The 25,630-nt window shown below is 46.3% G+C and overlaps 2 protein-coding genes across 6 annotated transcripts in view; one reads left to right on the top strand and one right to left on the bottom strand.

Annotated features, from left to right (window-relative positions):
• Positions 1-10,130, top strand: part of LOC139565079 (caskin-2-like) — an 81,516-nt gene extending 71,386 nt beyond the window's left edge. For 3 of the 5 annotated variants that reach the window (XM_071385139.1, XM_071385138.1, XM_071385141.1), the window contains 10 exons: positions 865-982; positions 2,923-3,099; positions 3,343-3,420; positions 4,113-4,249; positions 4,460-4,523; positions 4,670-4,776; positions 5,047-5,259; positions 5,383-7,315; positions 7,404-7,686; positions 8,167-10,130. In XM_071385139.1, the coding sequence (XP_071241240.1) occupies positions 865-982; positions 2,923-3,099; positions 3,343-3,420; positions 4,113-4,249; positions 4,460-4,523; positions 4,670-4,776; positions 5,047-5,259; positions 5,383-7,315; positions 7,404-7,686; positions 8,167-8,263 (3,207 nt within the window). In that variant the 3' untranslated portion in view covers positions 8,264-10,130. The remainder of the gene's footprint in view (positions 1-864; positions 983-2,922; positions 3,100-3,342; positions 3,421-4,112; positions 4,250-4,459; positions 4,524-4,669; positions 4,777-5,046; positions 5,260-5,382; positions 7,316-7,403; positions 7,687-8,166) is intronic. The other 2 variants (XM_071385140.1, XM_071385142.1) reach the window with 2 other exon arrangements.
• Positions 10,131-10,285: 155 nt separating this feature from the next.
• LOC139565081 (Na(+)/H(+) exchange regulatory cofactor NHE-RF1-like) overlaps positions 10,286-25,630 on the bottom strand; it is a 37,887-nt gene continuing 22,542 nt past the window's right edge. Inside the window, exons 2-6 of the mRNA XM_071385144.1 lie at positions 20,966-21,136; positions 18,779-18,932; positions 15,683-15,726; positions 13,859-13,972; positions 10,286-13,167 (exon numbers count right to left, since the gene is read on the bottom strand). Of these exons, the coding sequence (XP_071241245.1) occupies positions 13,021-13,167; positions 13,859-13,972; positions 15,683-15,726; positions 18,779-18,932; positions 20,966-21,136 (630 nt within the window). The 3' untranslated portion in view covers positions 10,286-13,020. The remainder of the gene's footprint in view (positions 13,168-13,858; positions 13,973-15,682; positions 15,727-18,778; positions 18,933-20,965; positions 21,137-25,630) is intronic.

Here is a 25,630-nt window from a genome sequence, read left to right as displayed (position 1 = left end):
ATTACAAAGAAATATTTAATTTTGTGTGACTACAGCACCAGCGATAAAAAGCAAAAATAGAGCCGTTCTAATTGCGCGAGGCGTCGGAGCCTTCAGGGTTTTTATCATTGAAAACAATGCATTGTAAAATAAATCCCACGCACGTGCGCCTTTAGCTAGTTTAGGCCTTTAGAAAAATATGTTTTGCCAACTTGGACGGATCAATTCATTTAAATGTACTTTTCTATAGCTGCCAAACCTGCCCATTCAGTACATGCTATTTCCCCCTCTACCCACATCTTTTACCAAACACACAACCCAACACCCCTGTTCTCCCCTATACCCTCAGCCCCCTAACCCTAATGTCCCTTGGCTTGTATCCTCTGACGAAGGCTGCTAAATTAGGGAGCAGAGACAATGGCCTGGGTTTTAGCAGCTCGTGAACAAATGGAACATGATCAGAAACACATGACTACTGTCATCATCTGTTTATGTGCTTGACCTTTTGGTTCTCTCTCTTTTGGTTTGTTATTGTACTACAGTTGATCTCAGGGTTGTGGCGCTGCTTTTGTTCCACCCTCCCAACTTATGTAAAACATCTTTGACATTATGAAAACAAACGATACAGAGACAAAGATACACATGAAGTTGTTAACACGTGGAATGTGTTTCAAGTTGGAACATGTGCTTTCTGTCGTTGTCCCAGAACTGCACACTTCAGGTCAGGTACACTCCTACACACGTACATGAACAGTGGAAATAACACCACGTTGTTATAGAATCTCACAGACCTGCCTGCCTCAGTATGGAGAGACACTGGGTAGTAATAGCCATCTGATTGGTTTAGACCTGTCTTAATGTTTGTTTTGATTGGCTGCCTGGCAGGTCCTAGAGCAGCACATGGACGGGCGCTGGAAGGGGCACATCCACGACAGCCAGAGGGGCACCGACCGGGTGGGCTACTTCCCCCCGAACATTGTAGAGGTCATCAGCAGACGCTCAGGTCAGTCATACACACACACACACACACACACCCTATAAGTTCAGTGTAATCATTAGCCATTCCCCACTCCCATCTGAAAGCAATGGGCAAAGAGAGAGAGCCCTCTGACAATTGCCTCTTTCATTGCGTAACCGTGGCACCCGCAGGAAACGGAGGTCCCGTAGCTTGTTGAGTCAGCTGCCGGCATGTCGGGACATCAACACACAGACACACTCACTCACACACACTCACTAACTAACTCACTCATCTCCCAGACATGTCAGCACACTCACAATGCAGGATTAAGTCAGAAATGGAAAGGGAAGTTGCTTGGAACTGCAGGAGTCATCTGCTATTGTACATTATGTAAAAACTCCCACCCTTACCCACGCAGTCTACCTCTAATACCGGTTAGATTAACAGAAGGTGTCAGTTACCTACCTAACACCACAGAAGAAGATAATCCGCCCCACACCACCTCTTTGATGTGCACTAGAGGGAGAAATCCCTGAGTGAATAGGTTGGCGTGGTGACACTCACGGAGCAGCTTTGACAGAACAGGGAGCAGTTCAGCACTGCAGTCGGAGACAAATGACAGGTTTCTGTCTTCTCTGCAAATCTGTCACCACAACAAAAGACCAGGGGAACGGGAGACCCATCTTCAATTCTCCCTCTGCACCTACTGTACCTTCAGAAAGTATTCACACCCCGTTACTTTTTCCACATTTTGTTGTTACAGCCTGAATTAAAAAGTATTACATTGAAATGTTGAGTCACTGATCTACACACAATACCCCATAATGTCAAAGTGGAATTTTGTTTTTAGAAGTCTTTACAAATTCATAGAAAATGAAAAGCTGAAATGTATTCAACCCCTTTTGTTATGGCAAACCTAAATAAGTACAGGAGTAAAATGTGCTTAACAAGTCACACATAATAAGTTGCACGGACTCACTCTGTGTTCAATAATAGTGTTAACATGATTTTTAAATGATAACCCCGTCTTTGTACCCAACACATACAATTATCTGTAAGGTCCCTCAGTCAAGTAGTGAATATCAAGCACAGATACAACCACAAAGACCAGGGAGGTTTTCCTGTGCCTCGCAAAGAAGAGAACCTATTGGTAGTTGGTTGTTAAAAATAAAAGCAGACATTGAGTGACCTAGTTACAGTTGTGACTTAAATTGTCTTGACAATCTATGGCAAGGTATGACAATGGCTGTCTAGCAATGATCAACAACCAACTTGACAGAGCATGAAGAATGTTATATTTATATTGCAAATATTGTACAATCCAGGTGTGCACAGCTCTTAGAGACTTACCCAGAAAGACTCACAGCTGTAATCACTGCTAAAGGTGATTCTAACATGTATTGACTCAGGGGTGTGAATATTTATGTAAATGAGATATTTCTGTATTTCATTTTCAATATATTTGCAAAAATGTACTATATATATTTTTTTCACTTTGTCATTATGGGGTATTGTGTATAGATGGGTGAGATAAAAAATAAATAAATCAATTTTGAATTTAGACTGTGACACAACAAAATGTGGAATAAGTCAAGGGGTATGAATACTTCCTGAACGAACTGTTTCTCTCTTGGCTCCACACACACACACACACACACACACACACACACACACACACACACACACACACACACACACACACACACACACACTGATAGGTTGTATCGCTACACATCACTGCATTGGAAGAGCAGTTGTGGCCCCTCTTCATTACAGGTTGGCCCCTCCAGAGAACACCCCATTTCCCAGACTACCTTGGTTGGACTAATCCCTCATGCTTCCAATCCATCCCTTGCTCCTATTTTTCTCTCTTCCTCCTCCTCTTCTCTCAGCATCTCTCCATCCATACCATGTAATGTCCACCTCTAACCATCAGCTTGCGTTAACCTCCTCTCTGTCTGTGTCCTACCTATTTGACCGTGTAGGGGGCACCCTGTCCCGGCACGCCTCTCTGCCCACCCAGCGCCACCAGCTCCTCTCCAGATCCCCCCTCTCCTCCAGCCTGAGCTCAGCCCCCCAGACCGACGACTCCTACACACTGTACACCCCCAACAATCCCCACCTGGCCCTCCCCCACGCCATCGGCCTCAGCGCCAACCCAGGTATATACACACACACCCTTATACATGCACTCAGAGGACAGACACGCAATGAAACAGGTATACGGTACTCAGCCCCCTAACCAGCCAGACAACTCCCCCACCACTGTGAACCGTGGTGAGGGCACAAGGACACCTATGTTCGCCCCCTCTAAACCCCTCTCATGCTCAGGCCCAGCCAATCCCCAGTGCTGCTCCGTGGGCCATGGTACCCCCATGGCCCAACAGTGTTGTTATGTCTGATAGGTCGGCCTCCCAGCAGCCTCTCTCAGCCTGGTTGTCCCCTGGAGGACATTTGGGTGCTCAGGAACTCACACACCGCGGGTAAGAGTCCCTCCACTGTCCCCCCATGACAATAGCTGGCTGTCTCTGTCCCCTGTCCCCATGCTCTACCTTTGTCATGTGCCAGCTTCAAACTGAGCTTCCCATAGCTCCTGCTGTTCCCCCTGCTGCCACAAGATGGGACCACCAGGAAACCTCTGTTCCAGTGACCAAAAAAGTGACCATTTCGACAGTCTACAGGACACTGCAAGCTTAATGGGTGCCCTGTGTACTCCGCTGTAGGAATTTTCCATTGTGGATGACCTTTCATCTGTCCTACTGCAGGACTGTAGTTGTAGTTTACCCCTGTAATTCTGTAGTTCTGTACCCTTGGCTGCTGTTGCTCTATGCCTGCAGCTCCGCTCCACCATGCAACCATCTCCCTTGGCTTCGTATGGCAGCAAACGACGTCCTGTCCTGGCCTGTGCCACCCCCTGATCTGTGATGACTTGGCTGGCTCAGTGACAGGGTCCACAGCCCCAACCTCTGCCATCCTCTGCCAGCTTCAGTTAGAATCATGTGGATGTGTGTGTGACTGTGTTGACGTGGGCTCTGGAAGGACACAGAGGGGAGGTACCTCATTTTGATCTCTCTCTCGCTGTCCAGCCACCACGGTTGTCTTTAACGTCCCTCACTTCTATCTCTCTCTCTCTCTTCTCCCTCTCTCCATCCTCCTCTCCTGTGGTCCTATGTAGCAGGTGACAGGAACAGTGTAGGGAGTACGGGCAGTGTGGGCAGCACCCGTAGTGCTGGGAGTGGACAGAGCACAGAGAGTAACACTGCCCCCAATGGACAACACCACCAGACCACCGCACTCCCAGACACAGCCAAAGTACTGGTCCAATTGTTATTTCAGCTTTATTTATCCTGGCTAGTCTTATTGAGATAGATAACAATGCTAAAATAATTGCAACCTTACTCACAGCTATGAACAGAGGAAATGTGATATTGTGATTTACTGCCTTCGTATGTAGTGCCAGTCAACAGATTGTTGATTCCTGTGCTCTCTGTAACTTGTCTTGTGCTCTGTTTTGATGTGCAGCCAGCGCCCTCTGCTGGTGACTCAGGGCAACCAGTCCCCAATAAACAGCCTGACCTGACTGCAGGTAGGAATACCAGCCCTTTCTCTCATTACTGTTACATACCACAACATTTCTCCTGAAACTTCACCTTTCTAGTTTGATTTGTGCTTATTGGTAGAAAACATCCTGAACACCATTCATTTAACTCTCCAGTGTGTTTTCTTGTCTAGTGGTTCTGGGTGCTCCTCGGAGGCCGATGGTGAACATACAGAGACCAGGGGAACAGCAGTTTGTCTCCCCACAGTTTGTACGTCCTCAGCAGCTACTGGAGGGCAAGGTGAGACTCAGACACAGGACAGACACAGGACAGGACAGGACAGGCACCGGACAGGACAGGCACCGGACAGGACAGGCACAGGACAGGACAGACACAGGACAGGACAAGAAATATTGTCCATGTTTGCCACACATTACAACCCATTATTGTATTTTTCTGTGTACTCTGTATGCCACAGTGAAATAAATGTATCTATTAAAAGAAAGGAGGACAGTGAATAGGCCAGTAATTGATGTCAATGTGATACTCAACTCCTCCCCTCTGGTGTAGGATGCAGAGGCCATCTACCAGTGGCTGAGTGACTTCCAGTTGGAGCAGTACACTGGGAACTTCATCACGGCCGGCTACGACGTCCCCACCATCAGCAGGATGACCCCAGAGGACCTGACGGCCATCGGCGTCACCAAGCCAGGCCACCGCAAGAAGATCTCAATCGAGATAGGAAACCTCAGCATCCCAGAGTGGCTGCCTGAATACATCCCGGTAAGGTCTTACTGATGCATGTGTCTGTCTGTCTGTCTGCTTTTGTGTGCAAGTCAGGTTTTACATTACTTTCATAAAGGTTTCAACTGTGTAGGTCTGACTGTGACTCTTCTCCTACTCCAGGCAGACCTGGGGGAGTGGCTGAGTACCATAGGCCTGCCACAGTACCAAAGGAAGCTGTCAGAGAATGGCTATGACTCCATCAGCATCGTACGGGACCTGACCTGGGAGGACCTGCAGGAGATAGGCATCACCAAGCTGGGCCACCAGAAGAAGATGATGCTGGCCGTGAAGAAGCTGTGTGACATACAGAGGGCCATCCTGGCTGCAGAATCTGTCCAGGGCACGTTGCGCCGCAAGCCCCCTGGAGCCCTTCACCTGGTCACCATCGAGCCCCCGGACAGCGCCTCCGACTGCCCCTCGCCCCACACCCCCAAGATGCTGACCTTCCAGGACAGCGAGCTGAGCGCTGAGCTGCAGACAGCCATGTCCAGCCACTACCAGGAGGGCCTGGCCATCAAGAGTGCCGTGGGCATGTCTCGGAGCCAAGAGAGCATCGACGCCCGGTCCAGGGGCTCAGGGCGCTCCCAGGACCCCCCCACGGCCTCCATCACTCCCCACAGCCGCTCACAGGAGAGCCTAGGCAGCAGCAGCACCTCCACCAGCCTCAGTGCTGACAGCAGCCCTGCCAAGGAGAGGAACATTCCAGAAGGCTGGGACCAGAGGTCCATACTACAGCAGCAGCTTCCCAAGCAGGTCCCCCTGGGGGCAGCCACCATGTTCAAGTACCCAGCCATCCCAGCCAAGCCTAAAGGCCCTGGGTCTCACTCCCTAGGCTCCTCTCCCCAGGGCTCCCCGGCCCAGAGGGGCTTCAGCTACCTCCACTCCCACTGTGGCAGCACCGACCTGGGCCACGGCTCGCCCACCAAGCCCTTGGCACACACCTACCACGCCATGACCCTGGCCCCGCCTAAGAAGCGCAGCCAGAGCCTGACACGCTATGCCCTGTCAGACGGCGAACCAGACGAAGAGGATGACGACCTGGCTCCGCCCTCTAGTACCCTAGAGTCCTACGCCACCCTGACCCGCCGGCCCGGACGCAGCCAGCTGGCAGGCATGCAGACCACACCCGTAAAGTACGGCACTGTGGGACGTAGCCAGTCCTTTGCCGTGCGCGCTCGTAAAAAGGGTCCCCCTCCAGCCCCGCCCAAGAGACTGAGCTCGGTGAGCAGCAGCCCCAGCGTTGGGTCCACTGAGAATATGGCGCCCTCTCCTGGGGGGGTGGAGACAGACAGCCCAGGGAGCGTGAGGAGTATCGCAGCCTGTCTGGAGGCCTCCACTGAGGGGAAGAGCCTGTCCAGGCCCAGGCTGGACCTCCTCCAACCAGAGCCTCCCCTCCCCAGCCTCACCCCCTCAGGACTGGAGCCCAGAGAGGCCTCCGCAGGGATGAGGAGGAGGGTGCAGAGTGAATGTGTTCCAGCCCAGACCGACATCCCAGACCATTACCCAGACCCAGAGCGAGGGGTGAAGTCAGACTCTGAGGAGGAGGAACCTAAGGCACCGGGGTTGGATGGCTCCTCATCCCCTCACAATAGCTCCAGCGAGTGTATCCCCTTCGCCGAGGAGGGCAACCTCACCATCAAGCAGAGGCCCAAGGTAGGAGGGCCGCCCAGGGCCGAGAGCACTGTGGAGATCCCGGCAGACAAGAACCGGCCCACCAAGACAGCCCTGGAGGTGCCTGAGTTTAACCTGAAGGAGTCAGACACTGTGAAGCGGAGATACAAGCCTAAAGACCATGCTGGCAGCTCTCCCACCAGTGACAGTGAGGGCCAGATAGAGTCAGACTCCAGTCCAGGCAGCAGGCCCCAGTCTCAGAGCTGTGAGGAGGTGAGTCTGGTCAGTCTGAGGATCAGTGAGGCCAGTCTGGAGGGGCTGGAGAACCTAGCAGTGACAGGCACACCCCTCAAACCCCCCGTCTCCCCCAAGCCTCACAGCTCCCACGGACCCCCCGTCACAGCCCCAAAACCGTCCCGACACAGTCTGGCTGCTGCTACAGGTAACTTATTACACGTGGAAGCTCATTATTATGTCTTTCTGTTTTTATCATCAATTCTGAGTTTCTGCTTTTGCTTCCTGTCCAACAGCCATAGTGCCGCCCACTATGACTGTCAACGTGGTACAGAGTCTTGCCTTCTCAGCCCCACCATCACCCACACCCAGCCGGTGTCCCCCAGCCCCAGGGCTTCAGTGCCAGGCAGCCCAGACAGGCAAGCCCCAGGTCTGTGTGGTCGGCCCAGGCCCAGGAGTAGAGTCTGGCCCGGGGTTAGAGGTGGTGCAGCAGCAGAGGCTGGAGCAGACCAGCACCTCTCTGGAGGCAGCACTGCAGGCTGTGGAGAGAAAACTCACCCAGGAGGACAGCACTGACGGGTAAGAGAACAGGATAAACACCTCACCATTTCCTGTATTTACAGGCCATATAAACTCTACTGTTTATGTGAACTGAAGTAGCATTCATGCAACATTGTATCTGTCCCATTATGGTGTCTGTGAGAGCATGGGCAGCGCCATTGAGGCCATCTCCATTTTGAAGTAGTCAGTTTTCTTCTACTACTTCAATGAGTTAGTAAACAAACTGAAAGGTTGCATACTGCAGCTGGAGTGTGTTGTCTGAACAGGTATAAAGCCAACATTGGTGATTTACTGTCACTTGCAGTTATGGAATGTTTGCTCAGGTCCCACCTGATGACCTGGATGGAATTATGTGATCCTTCCTTAACCCATATTTGACTACTTCAAAATGGTGAAAGTCCTCAATGGCACTGCCCTTGATAAAACAGGCTTTTGAGCACTAGAGTCCTCCTATCTATCTCCATGACTTAACCCTGCTTCTTTTCCACCTCCTGACAGTGGGGCTAACACAGTGAAGTCAGCGGGCAACATTCTGGATGACATTGGCAACATGTTTGATGACCTTGCTGACCAGCTGGATGCCATGCTGGACTAAGCCCTCTATCCACTCCACTGACCAGCCTACTGACCCTTGACCCTTCACCTCAGGAAGTACTAATGACCATGAGAGGAAGAATGGAGCAGGTCACCCCACCTAAGTGTTATCTCCGACCCCGACGCCCTTAAAACTACAGACCAACCCCCACCACCAGACTAACAGAAAACATATGGGACTACATTGTAGGATGTGCCATGGACTGGGATGGTTTTAATGAACAGTGTGGATCCATCTCCCTCCTCCCTGCCTCCATGTTGCCACTTCCTCTCCTTTCAACACCAGCACTTAACTCTGCTCTACAGTGCATTGCCATCAGTCACAACAACCCTGTTGGTTTCAACACAGGGCCTGACTGACTGACTGTAGATACATGAGGGGTGGACAACATACTGTACCAGTACACCGTTGTATTGGGTTGTTTCATATAACACGAGTTAAACTGTGTTGTCCTTTTTATTCTACCCAGCATCCTCCATTTCTTCGTCTTGTTGGTGTGCCTTTCTTTCCCTCCTTTCTCACAGTATCCACCTCTGTGTAAAGTCATTGTTTGGCCACTGTAGCAGTAGAAAGAGAGAGAGAGAGAGATAATGGGGAGAAGTGGAGTGTTTTTATACTGGCCTATAGAGGAACCATTCCTAGACAGAATATTACTATACAATACCATTTGTATTAGACGCTGTATCTGTCATTTGACCTTTGTATTTCACTATGTCTGACCATTTCAATTGGACCTTGTTGATATTTTCAATATTCTTGTATTTTATCCATTTTCTACCAAGTTGACCACAATGAAAGTGTGTTTGTGTCTTCCTCAAGGCATGGTGCCAGTACGTTTGTGCTGTTAAAATCTTTAGTAATCATTCTTTAGTAATACAGAATGACTAGATGCTATATCGTGTCTGGTTTTATGAAGCTATGTAAAACATGTAGAAGTGCTGGATAATATTGTTTATACAAAAGGGAAGAAGACCTTAGCTTGTCAAAGCATATTTAGCTGTCGTCGCTGTCCACACTGTCAATATAAGGAGTTATACGTGCTTTGTACAGCCAAGGGATGACATGCAAGATATTAATGTACACTATTTTTTAAAGAAAAAAAAACATTTTAATGTAGATTAGTCCAACTAGTATTTAAATTAGAGTATCTAAATATGTATATTGTATACTTATAGGTATATCTGGGAGCAGAATCATATTCAACCAAAGTTCTTTGTACAGATTTTCCTTCTATATTTTCAATATTTCCATAAAATGCAGAACCATTGTTAAGGGGTTCTGGTCTTCCTTATTGTAACATGAATGAAATTAATTATCTACATGGTTAAAAAACTGTCTGTTTTTTTCCCCTGTCCACCCAGCATTATATTGCTATGTTCCATATTTGGGCATGCTAGAGTACTTCTAGCAGGGGGAATGAACTCTTCTATGCTGTGTTTCTGTCTTCCTCATGAACTTTCAAATCATTAACCCTGACTTGTATGATTGTGTATTGTCCTCTGTACTGTAAATGTTTGTGTCGTTTCAGTGTGAATGTGATCCCTGGCTGTAACCTGGGTTTCATCTCTGTCGTTCTCAGGAATGTCACACCTACTCAGTTCAAGCTGCTCTCACATTAAACACGCACACCTGGCGTTTGTGTTATGGAAGGAGGAACAGTGGTTTTGAAGAGGTGAGGTGAAGGAGAGCCTTGCGTGAATGTGAAAGAGGTCTGTGTGTCTCAGACGGAACTGAGACCTGCTATAGGCACCTTATTTAAGATGGGTCTGTGGATATATGTTATACTGTCTTGAGTTATCAACATGTCCTTTTTCATCCAGCTGGATCTTCATTTGGTTACAGATAACCATTAAATATTCAAGTCTGACCCTGTGGACTTCTCTCGTTCATTTCTGGATTTAAATATCCAGAAGCCTTTTAAGAGTGGGTGCATTTCATGTACACCTTCATAGCACAGAAATAGATTCCTAACATTTGTTACTGTAGTCTTAATTTAAATGGAGAATCATGGGACAACAATGGTGAGATCTACAATTTAATACAGTATAGAAATAACATGAACAGTTAAAGAGCATGACACCCCCATACAATTCAAAGTCAAAATAGTGAATCTCAGTCATTCTCAATACTGAACATACACATAACATTTAGTGAGGCGAACGTTTATATTCTTATTAAAGAAAGAAATTATGTTTAAGTACATCTACGTAAACGTGAAAACCTCAAAGCATTTTGACAATGGCAATAAAAAAACTCTGAAATGAAAAGTATCGCAATATACAGTGATAATGGCAATGCTATGGAAGGTTTTCAGCCTTCATATTTATTGAAGTAAGACTGGTATGGATGGACACCGCACCAACATATCATTCCCCATTGACTGACTGTCAGTGGTTGTCGTTCATCAGGTTTTTGGTCCCTAAAAAGTTTGCCGATAATAGAATCTACCACACACCCAGAGCTGATTAGTGAAGGTGCTGAAGGCAAAAACTGGAGAAACATGAAAAAGTCTCCGCACACTTCCAGTCAGAAGCAAATGTCTTCTGAAGCTCGACTGACACAAAGCTCAGCTACATGAAAGACATTTGCATCTGACTGGAAGTGTGAAGAGGCTTGCTATTTGGTCCCTGAAAGGTGATAGACTAGACAGGTATGTACAGTGGGGAGAACAAGTATTTGATACACTGCCGATTTTGCAGGTTTTCCTACTTACAAAGCATGTAGAGGTCTGTCATTTTTATCATAGGTACACTTCAACTGTGAGAGACGGAATCTAAAACAAAAATCCAGAAAATCACATTGTATGATTTTTAAGTAATTAATTTGCATTTTATTGCATGACATAAGTATTTGATCACCTACCAACCAGTAAGAATTCCGTCTCTCACAGACCTGTTAGTTTTTCTTTAAGAAGCCCTCCTGTTCTCCACTCATTACCTGTATTAACTGCACCTGTTTGAACTCGTTACCTGTATAAAAGACACCTGTCCACACACTCAATCAAACAGACTCCAATCTCTCCACAATGGCCAAGACCAGAGAGCTGTGTAAGGACATCAGGGATAAATTGTAGACCTGTACAAGGCTGGGATGGGCTACAGGACAATAGCCAAGCAGCTTGGTGAGAAGGCAACAACTGTTGGCACAATTATTAGAAAATGGAAGAAGTTCAAGATGACGGTCAATCACCCTCGGTCTGGGGCTCCATGCAAGATCTCACCTCGTGGGGCATCAATGATCATGAGGAATGTGAGGGATCAGCCCAGAACTACACGGCAGGACCTGGTCAATGACCTGAAGAGAGCTGGGACCACAGTCTCAAAGAAAACCATTAGTAACACACTACGCCGTCATGGATTAAAATCCTGCAGCGCACGCAAGGTCCCCCTGCTCAAGCCAGCGCATGTCCAGGCCCGTCTGAAGTTTGCCAATGACCATCTGGATGATCCAGAGGAGGAATGGGAGAAGGTCATGTGGTCTGATGAGACAAAAATAGAGCTTTTTGCTCTAAACTCCACTCGCCGTGTTTGGAGGAATAGAAGGATGAGTACAACCCCAAGAACACCATCCCAACCGTGAAGCATGGAGGTGGAAACATCATTCTTTGGGGATGCTTTTCTGCAAAGGGGACAGGACGACTGCACCGTATTGAAGGGAGGATGGATGGGGCCATGTATCGCGAGATCTTGACCAACAACCTCCTTCCCTCAGTAAGAGCATTGAAGATGGGTCGTGGCTGGGTCTTCCAGCATGACAACGACCCGAAACACACAGCCAGGGCAACTAAGGAGTGGCTCCGTAAGAAGCATCTCAAGGTCCTGGAGTGGCCTAGCCAGTCTCCAGACCTGAACCCAATAGAAAATCTTTGGAGGGAGCCGAAAGTCCGTATTGCCCAGCGACAGCCCCGAAACCTGAAGGATCTGGAGAAGGTCTGTATGGAGGAGTGGGCCAAAATCCCTGCTGCAGTGTGTGCAAACCTGGTCAAGAACTACAGGAAACGTATGATCTCTGTAATTGCAAACTAAGGTTTCTGTACCAAATATTCAGTTCTGCTTTTCTGATGTATCAAATACTTATGTCATGCAATAAAATGCAAATTAATTACTTAAAAATCATACAATGTGATTTTCTGGATTTTTGTTTTAGATTCCGTCTCTCACAGTTGAAGTGTACCTATGATAGAAATGACAGACCTCTACATGCTTTGTAAGTAGGAAAACCTGCAAAATCGGCAGTGTATCAAATACTTGTTCTCCCCACTGTAAGTGGCTGGTCCCATTCTCATTTAAGGCGAGAAAAATATTGTTTAATGTGTTTCAATGACTGATTAACGTGTAGAGGAATGGCCATAAGAGAGACCTACTCCACTATACCGACAGGCACCAGGCTATGACCAGCAGGGACTTCCAGGGTCTTCTGGGCATACACACCCAGGTACAAAACACACACAACCACCTAGACACATGAAATGGAATACTTAAAAACTGATTTTTCAAATCACAATACAAAGATTCTGATCTGATGTAGCTGTTTCCTTTCCAACATTGGCATATTCGTCTAGATATTGGTAGCACATTTATAGCATCTGGAATATAATACAAATATCTGTGTATATATTTTACATACATATACCTGTATTCTCCCTCACCAATAGTTAAACTGCTGGTTTTAATGAGTCATAGAAAACATGGGGCTTAGAACAACCCTCTCTGTGAGTATCTACTGTATGTGGCTGTGTGCAGGGCGAGGTGCTCTATCTACAGGTTGCTGAACAGTTCATTTTTCTTGCTCCAGTCCATGGGCGGGGCCCTCTTGTTGGAGCGTTTCTGGTGAGCACGCTCCTTGACCTGCTGCAGGGACAGGTTCAGACCCGGGATGGCGCCCATGATCACTGGCTCAGACAACTGACCAACCAGGGAGGAGAGAGAGGGGTCAAAAGAGAGTGTGAGAGAGGAGCAGAAGTAGAGAGAGAAAGCACAAGAGACACAAGCCCTGTTTATACCTGGTTCTAAACATGAGTACTCTGTACTGATCTTGTCCGCATTCTGATTTTGCCAGCATATTTAGACAGGTGTAGATGACTAAAAGACACATTGTGAACTGATTGTGATCTGATCTTGCGTCACACACGCAAGTGTAAACAGATCTGGATAGTGAAACCATTTAAATCATTATCCCGCCCTCTAAAATAATTCACAGGTGACGCCATTGACTTATGGCATTAATGTATCTTAAAATAAATACATATTATTTTGAAAGAATATCTGTCAAATCATTTTCATACAGGGAGGGACCAGGATATCTGGTCACAATGTGGACACAATAGACGGATAAGAGATGTAGATGCAACGGCTACAATGTGGACCCAATAAGAATGTGGATAAGATCCCGACAAAGGACACATGTTAACACCAAGTATAAACAAGGCTAGAGAGAGAAGACATTTATATTTTGATATTGTAGTAAAGCCTATTTTACAAGTGTGCTCAAATAATAGACACTATACATTAATGTATAGATGGATACACATTCAGATCATGAGACTTTAGCTGCTTTATAATGCTGCTTCACATGCGTTTTCAGGGAGGGACTTACCTCTGTGGATGGTGTTGTGAGTGAGGCGTTGGAGGAGGTGTTGCTTGGAGACGGGCTGATTGACAGCTTAGAGTCCTGCTCCACCTCTTTGGACAGTTTTCCATTTCCATTCACCTGCAGTGGACACACAGACAGCAAGCAACAAATCAGATCAAATACAAGTAGCCAAAGTGAGGGTCAAGTTTGAGAGAACTCTCCATGGAGAGTCTGGCTGCAATATTATGTTTGCCCACAGGGAGGCAGACTTTCCTGTGCCCCATACACACACTGTCTGACCATGCTGGTTGGGAAGTTGTATGATATGTCTCCCTAGGCCAGTAGAGGCAGCAGTAGCAGTTTACTAGAGCCTACTGGGGTCAGAGCATTAGAGAAGACCCAATCACCCTGTTCTGCCATGTCAGTGCCTACCTCACCCTAAACTAAGATAGCAGGCGTAAAAAACGTTCTGTTTTTCAGGGGAAACATAAATTAGGTTGAAAATACTGCATCCCTGAAAACCGTAAACATCCGCTTTCTACCGTCCCCATGGAGAGTGACCTCCCCCTAACTTCTCTACAACCTCTCAACTCCTCTCTCTCTCTACCTTTCCCTCACCTCTCTACCCTGCCTCCCATCTCACTTAGTCCAATGTTTTGACTGTTAGATTTGGGGCATAAAATGGTCAATGACTGAGGACTAGGGTCTCACTACTGACCTGCGCCTGTCTTCTTTACATATGAAGTCTATTAGCATACTATTAATGTAGTGGAGTTAACCTAATGAAATCTTCTTCGGTTTGTGGCCAGTGGCCCGACTCTGGGTTTATCTGCCTGTTTGGCAAGCCTCCAAATCACTGACCATATCTAGATTATATCACAACACACAATAGAGAATCCCCAGATAATACAGTGGGCTGCTATCATATGCCAGATCTCTCTCTCTGTTCCTGAGTCTACAGTACAGTAGGTGGTAGGTGTGGGCTGGTCTGTCCCCGTACTAAGGGATTATGTACAAATACCTCAGAGGGATTAACATGGTGCTGATGAATTCTCCATGCCTGAACAACAGTGTATTGCTTTCAGCTTCTTGTTATCCAGCATTACCATGTGAACCCTCTATACCCGTCTACCAGGCTCTGAGCACACTATTGAGGGCTACACTAGCCCTGCTACTGTATATTACAGACACCTGAACCTGGTTCTGTTCTGTCAGGGTAGACTGCTCTCCTGGCTTCCTGAGTGAATGTATTCAGATTACACAGGATTTACATATAATATCAACATAGAGAGTAAGATACCCTCCCTGCCTGGGCCAGCCTGCCTGGGCCAGCCTGCCTGCTGGAAACAGTCTGTTTTATTCATTAATGAGTGAGCTGGAGGGAGAATGAGAACCAACCAACACAAAGTAAATTATATGAAGCAATACACACACTCTACAGTCCTATAAAATAATACTAGTCCACTCCCTATGAATGCTCAGCTGATAGGGTGCCTGTCAGTGCCAAAGCAGAAGCAGTTCATCCACAGTGTTTCATTTCTAGGGGCTGACCTGTCAGTGACCTCCACAGTGCCAGGAAAAAAGACTAGTGTTTTTGGAAGTCCACTCTGTGGGAGCGCAACTCTGTCTGTCTGTCTGTCTGTCTGTCTGTCTGTCTGTCTGTCTGTCTGTCTGTCTGTCTGTCTGTCTGTCTGTCTGTCTGTCTGTCTGTCTGTCTGTCTGTCTGTCTGTCTGTCTGTCTGTCTGTCTGTCTGTCTGGCTGGCTGGCTGGCTGGCTGGCTGTTTCCCTCTCAAATGTTAGTTTTGTATGATATTAGGTCAATAAGGTATTTGGCATCCAAGTCTTACCGTCTTTTCCATGTCTCCGTTGACAACAGGCTCAGGCAAAGATCCTGAAAGCAGAAGAGAACACTGCTCAGTCCTGGACTCCACACAAACTCACACTCCATCCTCCATACCAGCTATTCACAACCATTCAACAACATCTAATCATGGCAATTCTCCAATCTTATAGTCAGTCCTAAATATCCTGTAACTGTCCCACCTCCGTCAAACACCAGAACAGAATTCCAGAGTGACTCATATCCCTGCTCCAGAGAACGGCTCCTATCCAGTTCAGGTTTCATCCCAGCGACACCTACTCTGTTACATAGCGCAGGTATGTGTAGGTCATCCATTATTCAAACAGGGTTCATCTTCACAGAGATGTTCTCTGACCCTGGTTACCTGCCAAGCATCATCACGTCCAAACAAGCTGCTGCATATGAAACCCAGTACCCTAGTAGCCTACCTATATCAAATAGCCCCGGTAAGAAACTGTCCTCTAACACAAGGATATTAAGGAATGGTTTTCACTTGGCTAAGTCAACCACAGAAAGAGACAATACACTATATCTAAACCTATGTGTCGATCTACAACAGATACAGTTGACTGATGAACAACTGACCCCTGGTCGGAGCTGGTGGAATACTAAGACGGACCCTTACCTGCCATGCTTCAATTCCTCTCACACAGGCAGACAGACAATCGGTGAGAACTAAGATAGTAACCTGTTATCATCTAAAGATAGCCTGACCCTGGTCTGCGTCCCCCTGGGCTGTTCTGAGACCTGTTGAAGCTGTCTCTATGTACCTCTGTGCTCCTTGGGTCCCTCCTCACTGTTTGCACTTGGACAAGAGGCTCTTCAGTCCCAATACAGCTAACACTACAGGCTGAGAGGCCACTTGGAGCCAGCGCCTTGGAAACCAAACACAAGTGCTGGCCAGAGGGGTGGCGAGAGGGGAGTGTGGAGTGTGTGTCCATCCATGTGTGTGTGTGTGTCTGGCCGCGTGTTTGCGCACACATGTATGTGTGTGTGTGTGTGCGTGTGCGCGTGCGTGTACGTGCTTGAGTGTGTACCAAAGTCACGGTGCCCTCTGAGTGGGCAACACGAGAGAGCAGTTACCTGGGCAACGCAACAATGGAATTTTGCTCCTGTTGGGCAATTTTCAGTCAGGTTTAGAAGCCGATAGCAGAAACCAAAGGAAGTTAGATAGGACTAAGACCTGACCATATATCCCCCTGGATGGAACAGGAGTTCTATCTCCTTTTACTGCTTCTCTATACTCATTCAGAGGAGAGGACACAGCATGTCAATCATCAGTACACTTTGAGGTGTAACCGTGCCAATGGATAGCTGTCAAATCAAATCAAATGTTATTGGTCACATACACATATTTAGCAGATGTTATTGCGGGTGTAGCGAAATGCTTGTCTAAACAACCAGTGTGGACTCAGAATACAAGAACATTCCTCCATGTAAAACAGAGGAAATTCTTATCACAACAAAGCAGCTACTGTATTTGTATTGGTGCACTAAAGAAGCATAAAACTCCCAGTTAGGTCAAATAGCATGAAACACACTAACTGGCAGGGGCGGCAGGTAGCCTAGTGGTTAGAGTGTTGGGCCAGTAACCGAAAGGTTGCTAGATCAAATCCCAGAGCTGACAAGGTAAAAATCTGTTGTTCTGCCCCTGAACAAGTCACTTAACCCACTGTCATTGTAAATAAGAATTTGTTCTTAACTGACTTGCCTAGTTAGATGAAAAATAAATATGCTGTACTTCTACCCACCATCTTACTAATAAGATGGCACAGACAGGTAACCTTTTTAATAAACAGCATCTTTGGGGGTGTTTGCAGCACACACACTGACTAATATGCATGTCCCAGACACAGAGGGCACCGATTTCCTCCACACCCATATGGTTGTCATAGCGTCGGCTGGGCTGGCATCATCGTTCTATGAGGCCGTTGGCATCAGAATGGCACTCAGAGTAGCCAGCCAAGTGCTGTCATGGGCCACCGCCCTGTTTCAACAAGTGTTACTTGGGCACAGTTGGCCTCCCAAGCCAAACACAGCTTGACATTTATTGTCATGAATCTTGCCTTGGAGGCAGAAACAAACAATTCCCGCTAGATGGGCCAGCTACAAAGTAATTATTGACTATATTGTAAAAATGTATGAAAGCAAAGATGTGCTTTTTGGTCTTATTTTAAGGTTAGGGTTAGCAGTGTGGTTAAGGTTATGATTAAGGTTAGGTGAAAAATCTGATTTTAAGACTGTGGCTGTGCCAGCTAGTGACTACTCCGCAGAGCTGCCTCCAGGGCAAAATTCATGACAATAAATGCCAACCTTCAGCCAGACTCTCCGGCACTGGAATCAATTTACAGGCTGTGGCTCCCTCTAGGGGCTTTCAGAGGTACAACAGCCTTCTCTTTGTGAAGAGCTCAGTGGTTGTTGGGGGAAGTTGCCCCTAGACAGTTGGGGGAAGTTTGCATTTAGCCCCTAATAGTGGTTGACATTCAGGGAAGTTAAGCTGATTCTAGATCCGTACCTAAGAGTTAGGATTTTGTACCTCGAGCAAACAACGTGAGGGGACAGGAAATTAGATGAGCTCAGTATCTGTGTGTCTCTGTGTCTGTGTTCCTTGGCAGAGAGAGAGGACCAGAGGAGCCTGGCCAAGCAGTCAGACAGACCCTTAATCTGCTAGTATTTACCAAGGACAGGGGGACAGGGGGGTAAGAGATCAGGCCTGAGAGAGAAACCTCTGGGGACTATAGACATTGAATGAGGCTGTTAAAGGAGAAGTAAGTGGTTTAATCATTACCTGCCTGCCTAGTTAAATAAAGGTTAAATAAAAAAATGATTAGGTGATTGCAGAGGCAAAATGCTCCCTACACTGTGAGGCTGACTCAGATCTGATAATGATTCCCATGTCCGTCATGGATCGTGTGAGTGAGGGGCTTCAGAGGTCTGTCCTTCACACACACAGTGAGGAAGGTGCAAGCTGATAACGTCCATTGTGTGTGAATGCTTGGACACGTATGTCTACAGAAAGGACTAATTCAGCCAAACTGCATCAACTGAGTTCTGGCCCTTTCTTGTGGATCTCTGGTCTCACCTGTGATGTGTTCTGGGGTGGGAGCGACTCTGCACCTCCTGAAGAAGGCATCTGTGTCTGTGTCCACAACCAGTAGAGAGGTCTCCTCACCACCAGACTTGATGGCTGCCACCACCTCCGAGTGCTGCTTCCCCTCCACTGTCATACCATTCACCTGGAGAGAGAGGGGGAGAGACGGAGAGATGGGGAGAGAGACAGAGAGGGGGAGAGAGACAGAGAGGGGGAGAGGGCGAGGGGGAGAGAGAGAGGGGGGAGCGAAACAGAGAGAGAGGGGGGGCGAGAGGGAGAGAGAGAGGGGGAGAAAGAGGGGGGCAGAGAGAGAGGGGGGAGAAGGGGAGAGAGAAAGAGAGGAGAGGGGGGAGAGTGGGAGAGAGAGAGGGGGAGAGGGGGGGAGAGACAGAGAGAGGGGGGAGAGAGGGAGAGAGTGTAAGGAACTTCAAAACACACACAGACACAAGAGTCATGTCTGCACAAATCAGCTCATGAAGCATTAACTCCTTGGTTGTATAAGTAGTGTAACTATAGTTTACCTAGTCTAAAACGGTGACGGCTAGTCCAACAGCCTAAAACTACAGGTTTCCCTTTCACATCAGCACAATAGTTTGTTCAAGTAACTAACTATTTATGGGAAACTATTTCTTGCATATTTCCATTGTTCTCACAATGAGGACGATAACCTGTTTATCAAAGCTAGGACTAGTTTTCAATATTATCAGTCTGTTGTCCAGCAGGAAATCCTGTCTCTCCACACAAACACAGAATATGCTGCTGCACACACACACAGAGAGGAACTGAAGCTCTCCCAGGGGCTTGAGAAATGAGTGTTAAACTCTTCACTGTTGCATAAGAATCTGTAGTACGTAGTCTGAATACAAATGAAACATTGCTGAAGAGAACAGTGTACAATTCAGAGAAAACATAAAGGAGTGCAAAACATTCTACTTTCCTTTCTCTTCATACAGTAGGTTATTAGATAGCAACAACTGCTAGTAGCCAGAGAGTGCTAGCAACACCATCTCAGCCATCAGGCCATTGGTCCAGCATATGTCATAATGTCATCTGTTCCCCAGACAGCTGAACATTCTGAGGAACCACTGCTGAGATAGCATGTGTGTACTTTGTTTGTGTGGGTTCTGTGAGCTCTAAGTGTGTATTTTATGCACGTGTGTGTGTGTGTGTGTGTGTGTGTGTGTGTGTGTGTGTGTGTGTGTGTGTGTGTGTGTGTGCGCGTGCGCGTGCATGTGCGTGTGTGTGTGTGCATGTGTGCTTGCGTGCGTATCTTCGTGTGTGTGCATGTCTGTGCATGTGTGTATGTGTACGTGACTTGCCTAATTAAATAAAGGTTACATAAAAATATAAAAAATAATTATGTGTCTGTGTACGTGTGTATGCGCATGTGTGTAATGCGTGCATGTGTGTATATCTGTGTCGGTCATAGGGTGGGCCTGCCTGTCTACCACAGTCCCAGGAAGGAGACAAAACAATACATGCTTGGGCAGTAACAATAGCTGTCCATTTAACAGAAAGAATACAGTCCTCAGTGGGTGGTGGGAGTGTGGGGGTGTGGGGTCCGCTGGGGGATGGAAACCCCTCTCTGTCTCAAGCATTCAACTCTCTTCACTTTCCTCTCTCCTTTTCTATGCAGTCTCTCATGGCTGCTGGGGTATAGCAGAAACTCATTTACAAAACAGTGGCTAGAGTAGAATGAGGGCAGCCAGGCAGCCATACACACCTCTGACAATACACACCCACCCACCCTGCTCTACAGTACTGAGTAATGAGCAGGATAGACTGGGGTGGTGGAGTGCAGACAAGTCACCAGTGACAAAGCTGGATTATCCCAGTCTGAGCTAACTCCCAGTGACAGTGTCCACCTCTCCCCTCCTATGAGATTAGGACCCCACACAGAGACTGTTACTACCACTCACAGTCCTCCTCACTCCACACTTCAACTTCAACATGACTGAATTGTGCCACGGCCATTAAAGACAAGTCCCGTAGTTTTAGAAAAGCTTGCATGACAAACATAATTATTTTCATTAATACAATATTATTCAATTTACTACTATACAGTAATAATAGTACTGTGCATTGAATACTACTAACAATAGTAATGTACTATTACTATACATAGAATAATAATAATACAGCATGATGCCAGAGGTCAAAGGTGAGCTAGATAGGTACCTGTACTATCATGTCCTTGGCCAGCAGGCCTGACCTCTGTGCAGGTGAGTCCTCATCCACTGCTCTGATGTACTGGCCTGGTCTGGCCTTCTCACTGTGCAGGTTGAAGCCGTAGCCATGAGGCCCCTTCTTGATCACACACAGACGCGGCCTGAGCTCACTCTGCACGTCCTGATGAAGAGATGAAACTCAGTTAGTTGAATATTAGCCTGTTGGAGAATCTACTTTCTCCTTCCATCTCCTGGTTTCCTGTGCTAAGACAATGAATCACATTCATAGAACTTACAAGAAATGATTCACATTCACAAAAATATGTTTTTCCTTTACCATTAATATCTAATACATCCCAATATCGGGCGGCAGGTAGCCTAGAGGTATTGGGCCAGTAACCGAAAGGTCGCTGGTTTGAATCTCCAAGCCATTGATCAAGACAGTTAACCCCCAACTACAACTGACGTGGATGTGAAGGGATTGGTTTAAATGCGGAAGACACATTTCAGTTGAATGGATTCAGTTGTGCCAACTGACTAGATATCCCCTTCCATTTCCCTTCCTTCCCCTTCCCATATGTCCAGTATGCTGATATGGTATAAAATGCAGTAATAGACTACATTTAAGACCATGACTCTGACATTGATGATCAAATCAGACTAAAATTATACCAGAGGAAGGAAAGGAGTCTGACAGAATAGGAGGGTGTACAGAGCATGTGACTGGAGCTGTGTTGGTGTAGGGAGGACTGCGAGGGGCAGGGCAGGAGCCAGGAGGCATGGAGCCACTACCCCGGCCTGAGGAAGGGCCAGTTCCTGAGGGCCAGGCCCCTGCGTTGTGTGAGCCCAGTCAGCCCAGTGAGCCCAGGGCAGGACAATAGCAGGCTGGGAGGTGACCCCTGTTCTCCTGCCTCTCTGAGATGACAGGAAGACATAGCACTGTATTGTCATCCAGGAAAAAACTCGACCAAGTCCAGCTACTCCCATCCGTCGGTAAGAGAACACAAGTAGTGTCTTTTTTTAGTAAGGGGACAAAGCCTCAGGGAATGTTCAAATGTAGGTGCAGATTTAAATACAGCACAGATATAGAACAGGAGCCAAACAAATGACACAATCATAATCAATGTCTCTCTGACCCAACAACCCCATACTCCCCCTATTGGCCAATATGATTATTGACGTAATCAGTTTTCCCAAATACACTTTTGACGAGACTTTGATTGAGACCTACAGTTGAAGTAGGAAGTTTACATACACCTTAGCCAAATACATTTAAACTCAGTTTTTCACAATTCCTGACATTTAATCCTAGTAAAAATTCCCTGTCTTAGGTCAGTTAGGATCACCACATTATTTTAAGAATGTGAAATGTCAGAATAATAGTAGAGAGAATGATTTATTTCAGCTTTTATTTCTTTCATCACATTCCGAGTGGGTCAGAAGTGTACATACACTCAATTAGTATTTGGTAGCATTGCCTTTAAATTGTTTAACTTGCTTCCCACAATAAGTTGGGTGAATTTTGGCCCATTCCTCCTGACAGAGCTGCTGTAACTGAGTCAGGTTTGTAGGCCTCCTTGCTCGCACACACTTTTTCAGTTCTGCCCACAAATGTTCTATAGGTTTGAGGTCAGGGCTTTGTGATGGCCACTCCAATACCTTGACTTTGTTGTCCTTAAGCCATTTTTCCACAACTTTGGAAGTATGCTTGGGGTCATTGTCCATTTGGAAGTCACATTTGCGACGAAGCTTTAACTTCCTGACTGATGTCTTGAGATGTTGCTTCAATATCCACAGAATTTTCTCCCTCATGATGCCATCTATTTTGTGAAGTGCATCAGTCCCTCCTGCAGCAAAGCACCCCCACAACATGATGCTGCCAACCCCGTGCTTCACGGTTGGGATGGTGTTCTTCGGCTTGTAAGCATCCCCCTTTTAACCTCCAAACATAACAATGGTCATTATGGCCAAACAGTATTATTTTTGTTTCATCAGACCAGAGGACATTTCTCCAAAAAGTATGATCTTCGTCCCCATGTGCAGTTGCAAACCGTAATCTGGCTTTTTTATGGCGGTTTTGGAGCAGTGGCTTCTTCCATGCTGAGCGGCCTCTCAGGTTATGTCGATATAGGACTCGTTTTACTGTGGATATAGATACGTTTGTACCTGTTTCCTCCAGCATCTTCACAAGGTCCTTTGCTGTTGTTCTGGGATTGATTTGCACTTTTCGCACCAAAGTAGGTTCATCTCTAGGAGACAGAACGCGTCTCCTTCCTGAGAAGTATGATGGCTACGTGGTCCCATGGTGTTTATACTTGCATACTATTGTTTGTACAGATGAACGTGGTACCTTCAGGCATTTGGAAATTGCTCCCAAGGATGAACCAGACTTGTGGAGGTCTACGAAAACATTTCTGAGGTCTTGGCTGATTTCTTTAGATTTTCCCATGATTTCAAGTAAAGAGGCACTGGGTTTGAAGGTAGGCTTTGAAATACATCCACAGGTACACCTCCAATTGACTCAAATTATGTCAATTAGCCTATCAGAAGCTTCTAAAGCCATGACATCATTTTCTGTAATTTTCCAAGCTGTTTAAAGTCACAGTCAACTTAGTGTATGTAAACTTCTGACCCACTGGAATTGTGATACAGTGAATTATAAGAGAAATAATCTGTCTGTAAACAATTGTTGGAAAAATTACTTGTGTCACGCACAAAGTAGATGTCCTAACCGACTTGCCAAAACTATAGTTTGTTAACAAGAAATTTGTGGAGTGGTTGAAAAAACAGTTTTAATGACTCCAACCTACGTGTATGTAAACTTCCGACTTCAACTGTATAATAGAGATTCTAGAATCCATCAGCCAATCACACACACACACACACACACACGACATCAAAGCGGAGCAGTCATGAATGACCAATAGCGTTTGTCTTATGTAAGTTGATTGCAGTCTTAAGGAGGAGCAGAGTGCTGTATTTGCCAGTCCAATCAGTGAGTAAAAAAAAAGGGGCAGGGGCAGGCTGCTGGGTGGAGTGCTGTCATCACTGAGACTCAGAACGGAAGAAGCCTTTTGTTTAAGGAATCGCACACAAAGCCTTCCCCCTTCCAACGAGCCGCAGCCTCTCCTTCTGTGGAGTAGAGGTCCAGGAAAAGACAGGTTTCCTGAAGACTCCACCTGCTTCCCGCTTTCAGGAAGGGCCCAGGCAAAGCCCCTCCCCCACAACCCATACGGTCCCTCAGCCATCTCAAGATGCAACAGCTTGAGCGCTAACTAGTCATAAAGAGACTAGACTGTTCAGTAGACCATTCTTGCTGTCAAAGACAAATACTGATCCTCTCTGAGACAACATCAATAACGCTGGGGCTGGCCAGAGCTTCAATGAGGCTCAACTGCCCCCTGAATTCATTCCATGTCTCTGTAGGAGGTTCTAGTCGGAGGAACAGAGTTGAACATGGCTAGGAGGATAGGGAGCAACAGGAGTGTGCCAAACACTGATCCTGCCAATCAGACTTAAGTTGAGTACCTCTGCATCTGATGAAACTGACAACCATCTTACATGTTAATCTGGTCTGATTCTCCTCCATGTTCTTCATTCCAGACCTCCATATAAAATATACATTCCAAACTGTGAGTAAATCAAAATCAACTGTCACAACGTATTTATATAATAAATTAAGATAATAAATAATAAATACTTTAATAAGGATGAAACAAGCATATTTAGAGGGAAAGTAGAGGACAGAAGAGAAAATTGGAAAGTATGCAGGAAAAGCACATTAATTGGAACTTAATTCTCCCTGAGTAATTCTTGGTGTGGTCCCTCTATACCCGAAGGCCAAAGTCCTGGTTAAACTGAAAAGGCTGGTTACAGTGGTTTCTCTGCTTCCTGTTTTTGGTGTGAAATCTCCGTTTTGCTACATAATTAAACGCAAACTGCAAACTGTATGCCACAAAGGATTTTCCCTTCAAAATGAAGAAGAGCAACTGAGGGTGCACCTGCGTCCTACAAACTGAAGGCTAGAAACACGGGGTCATGGAAGGTCATGTAAGATAAGAAAAATACAGCATGGCTTGAGGATGTCCTTCTGGTATGTAGATCCCATTGACTGTCCACTGCACAAGTCTTACCACACATTTTACAGATGAGCACTAAGCACAGTGTCTGACAAACACAGATCTGTTTTAGTACAATTGGAGTCCTAGTCCTCTGAAGGTGGACTATGCAGAAATTGCTCCGGCATTTCCTGGTTGCTAAAATTCAAATAGCTAGTCCTAATGTCAGTTAATGTAACAAAACAAGCAAGTATAGTGTAGAAAATCATTGTACCATCGAAACTGCTGTGAAATATATTTTCCATAACCAAAACATACAGTGTTTTAACTATTTGAAGCTGGTGTACAAAACCAAAAGTAAAAGACCCAAAAATCACATTTAAGAAAGGGAAGCATAGAAATAGAACACATAGAACAGATCTACCGCTTCTTAGACTTGCTTTCAATGAGAATGACAGATCTATAACTATCATTTCTATGTGCATTTGGACAGGTCTCCCAAAAAAGTTACATATTGCAGCTTTAATAACAGACAGTCACAGCGGAACACAGCCAGGAAGGATGAGGTCAACTAGCCAACGTTGAGCGTCCCTGCCAACCAACAGAAAGGGACCATG

The sequence above is a fragment of the Salvelinus alpinus genome, chromosome 36 (genome assembly GCF_045679555.1).
Source record: "Salvelinus alpinus chromosome 36, SLU_Salpinus.1, whole genome shotgun sequence".
Lineage (NCBI taxonomy): Eukaryota > Metazoa > Chordata > Actinopteri > Salmoniformes > Salmonidae > Salvelinus > Salvelinus alpinus.
The sequence above is the reverse complement of the archived record's forward strand: the minus strand, read 5'-3'. Positions and strand labels throughout refer to the sequence as shown.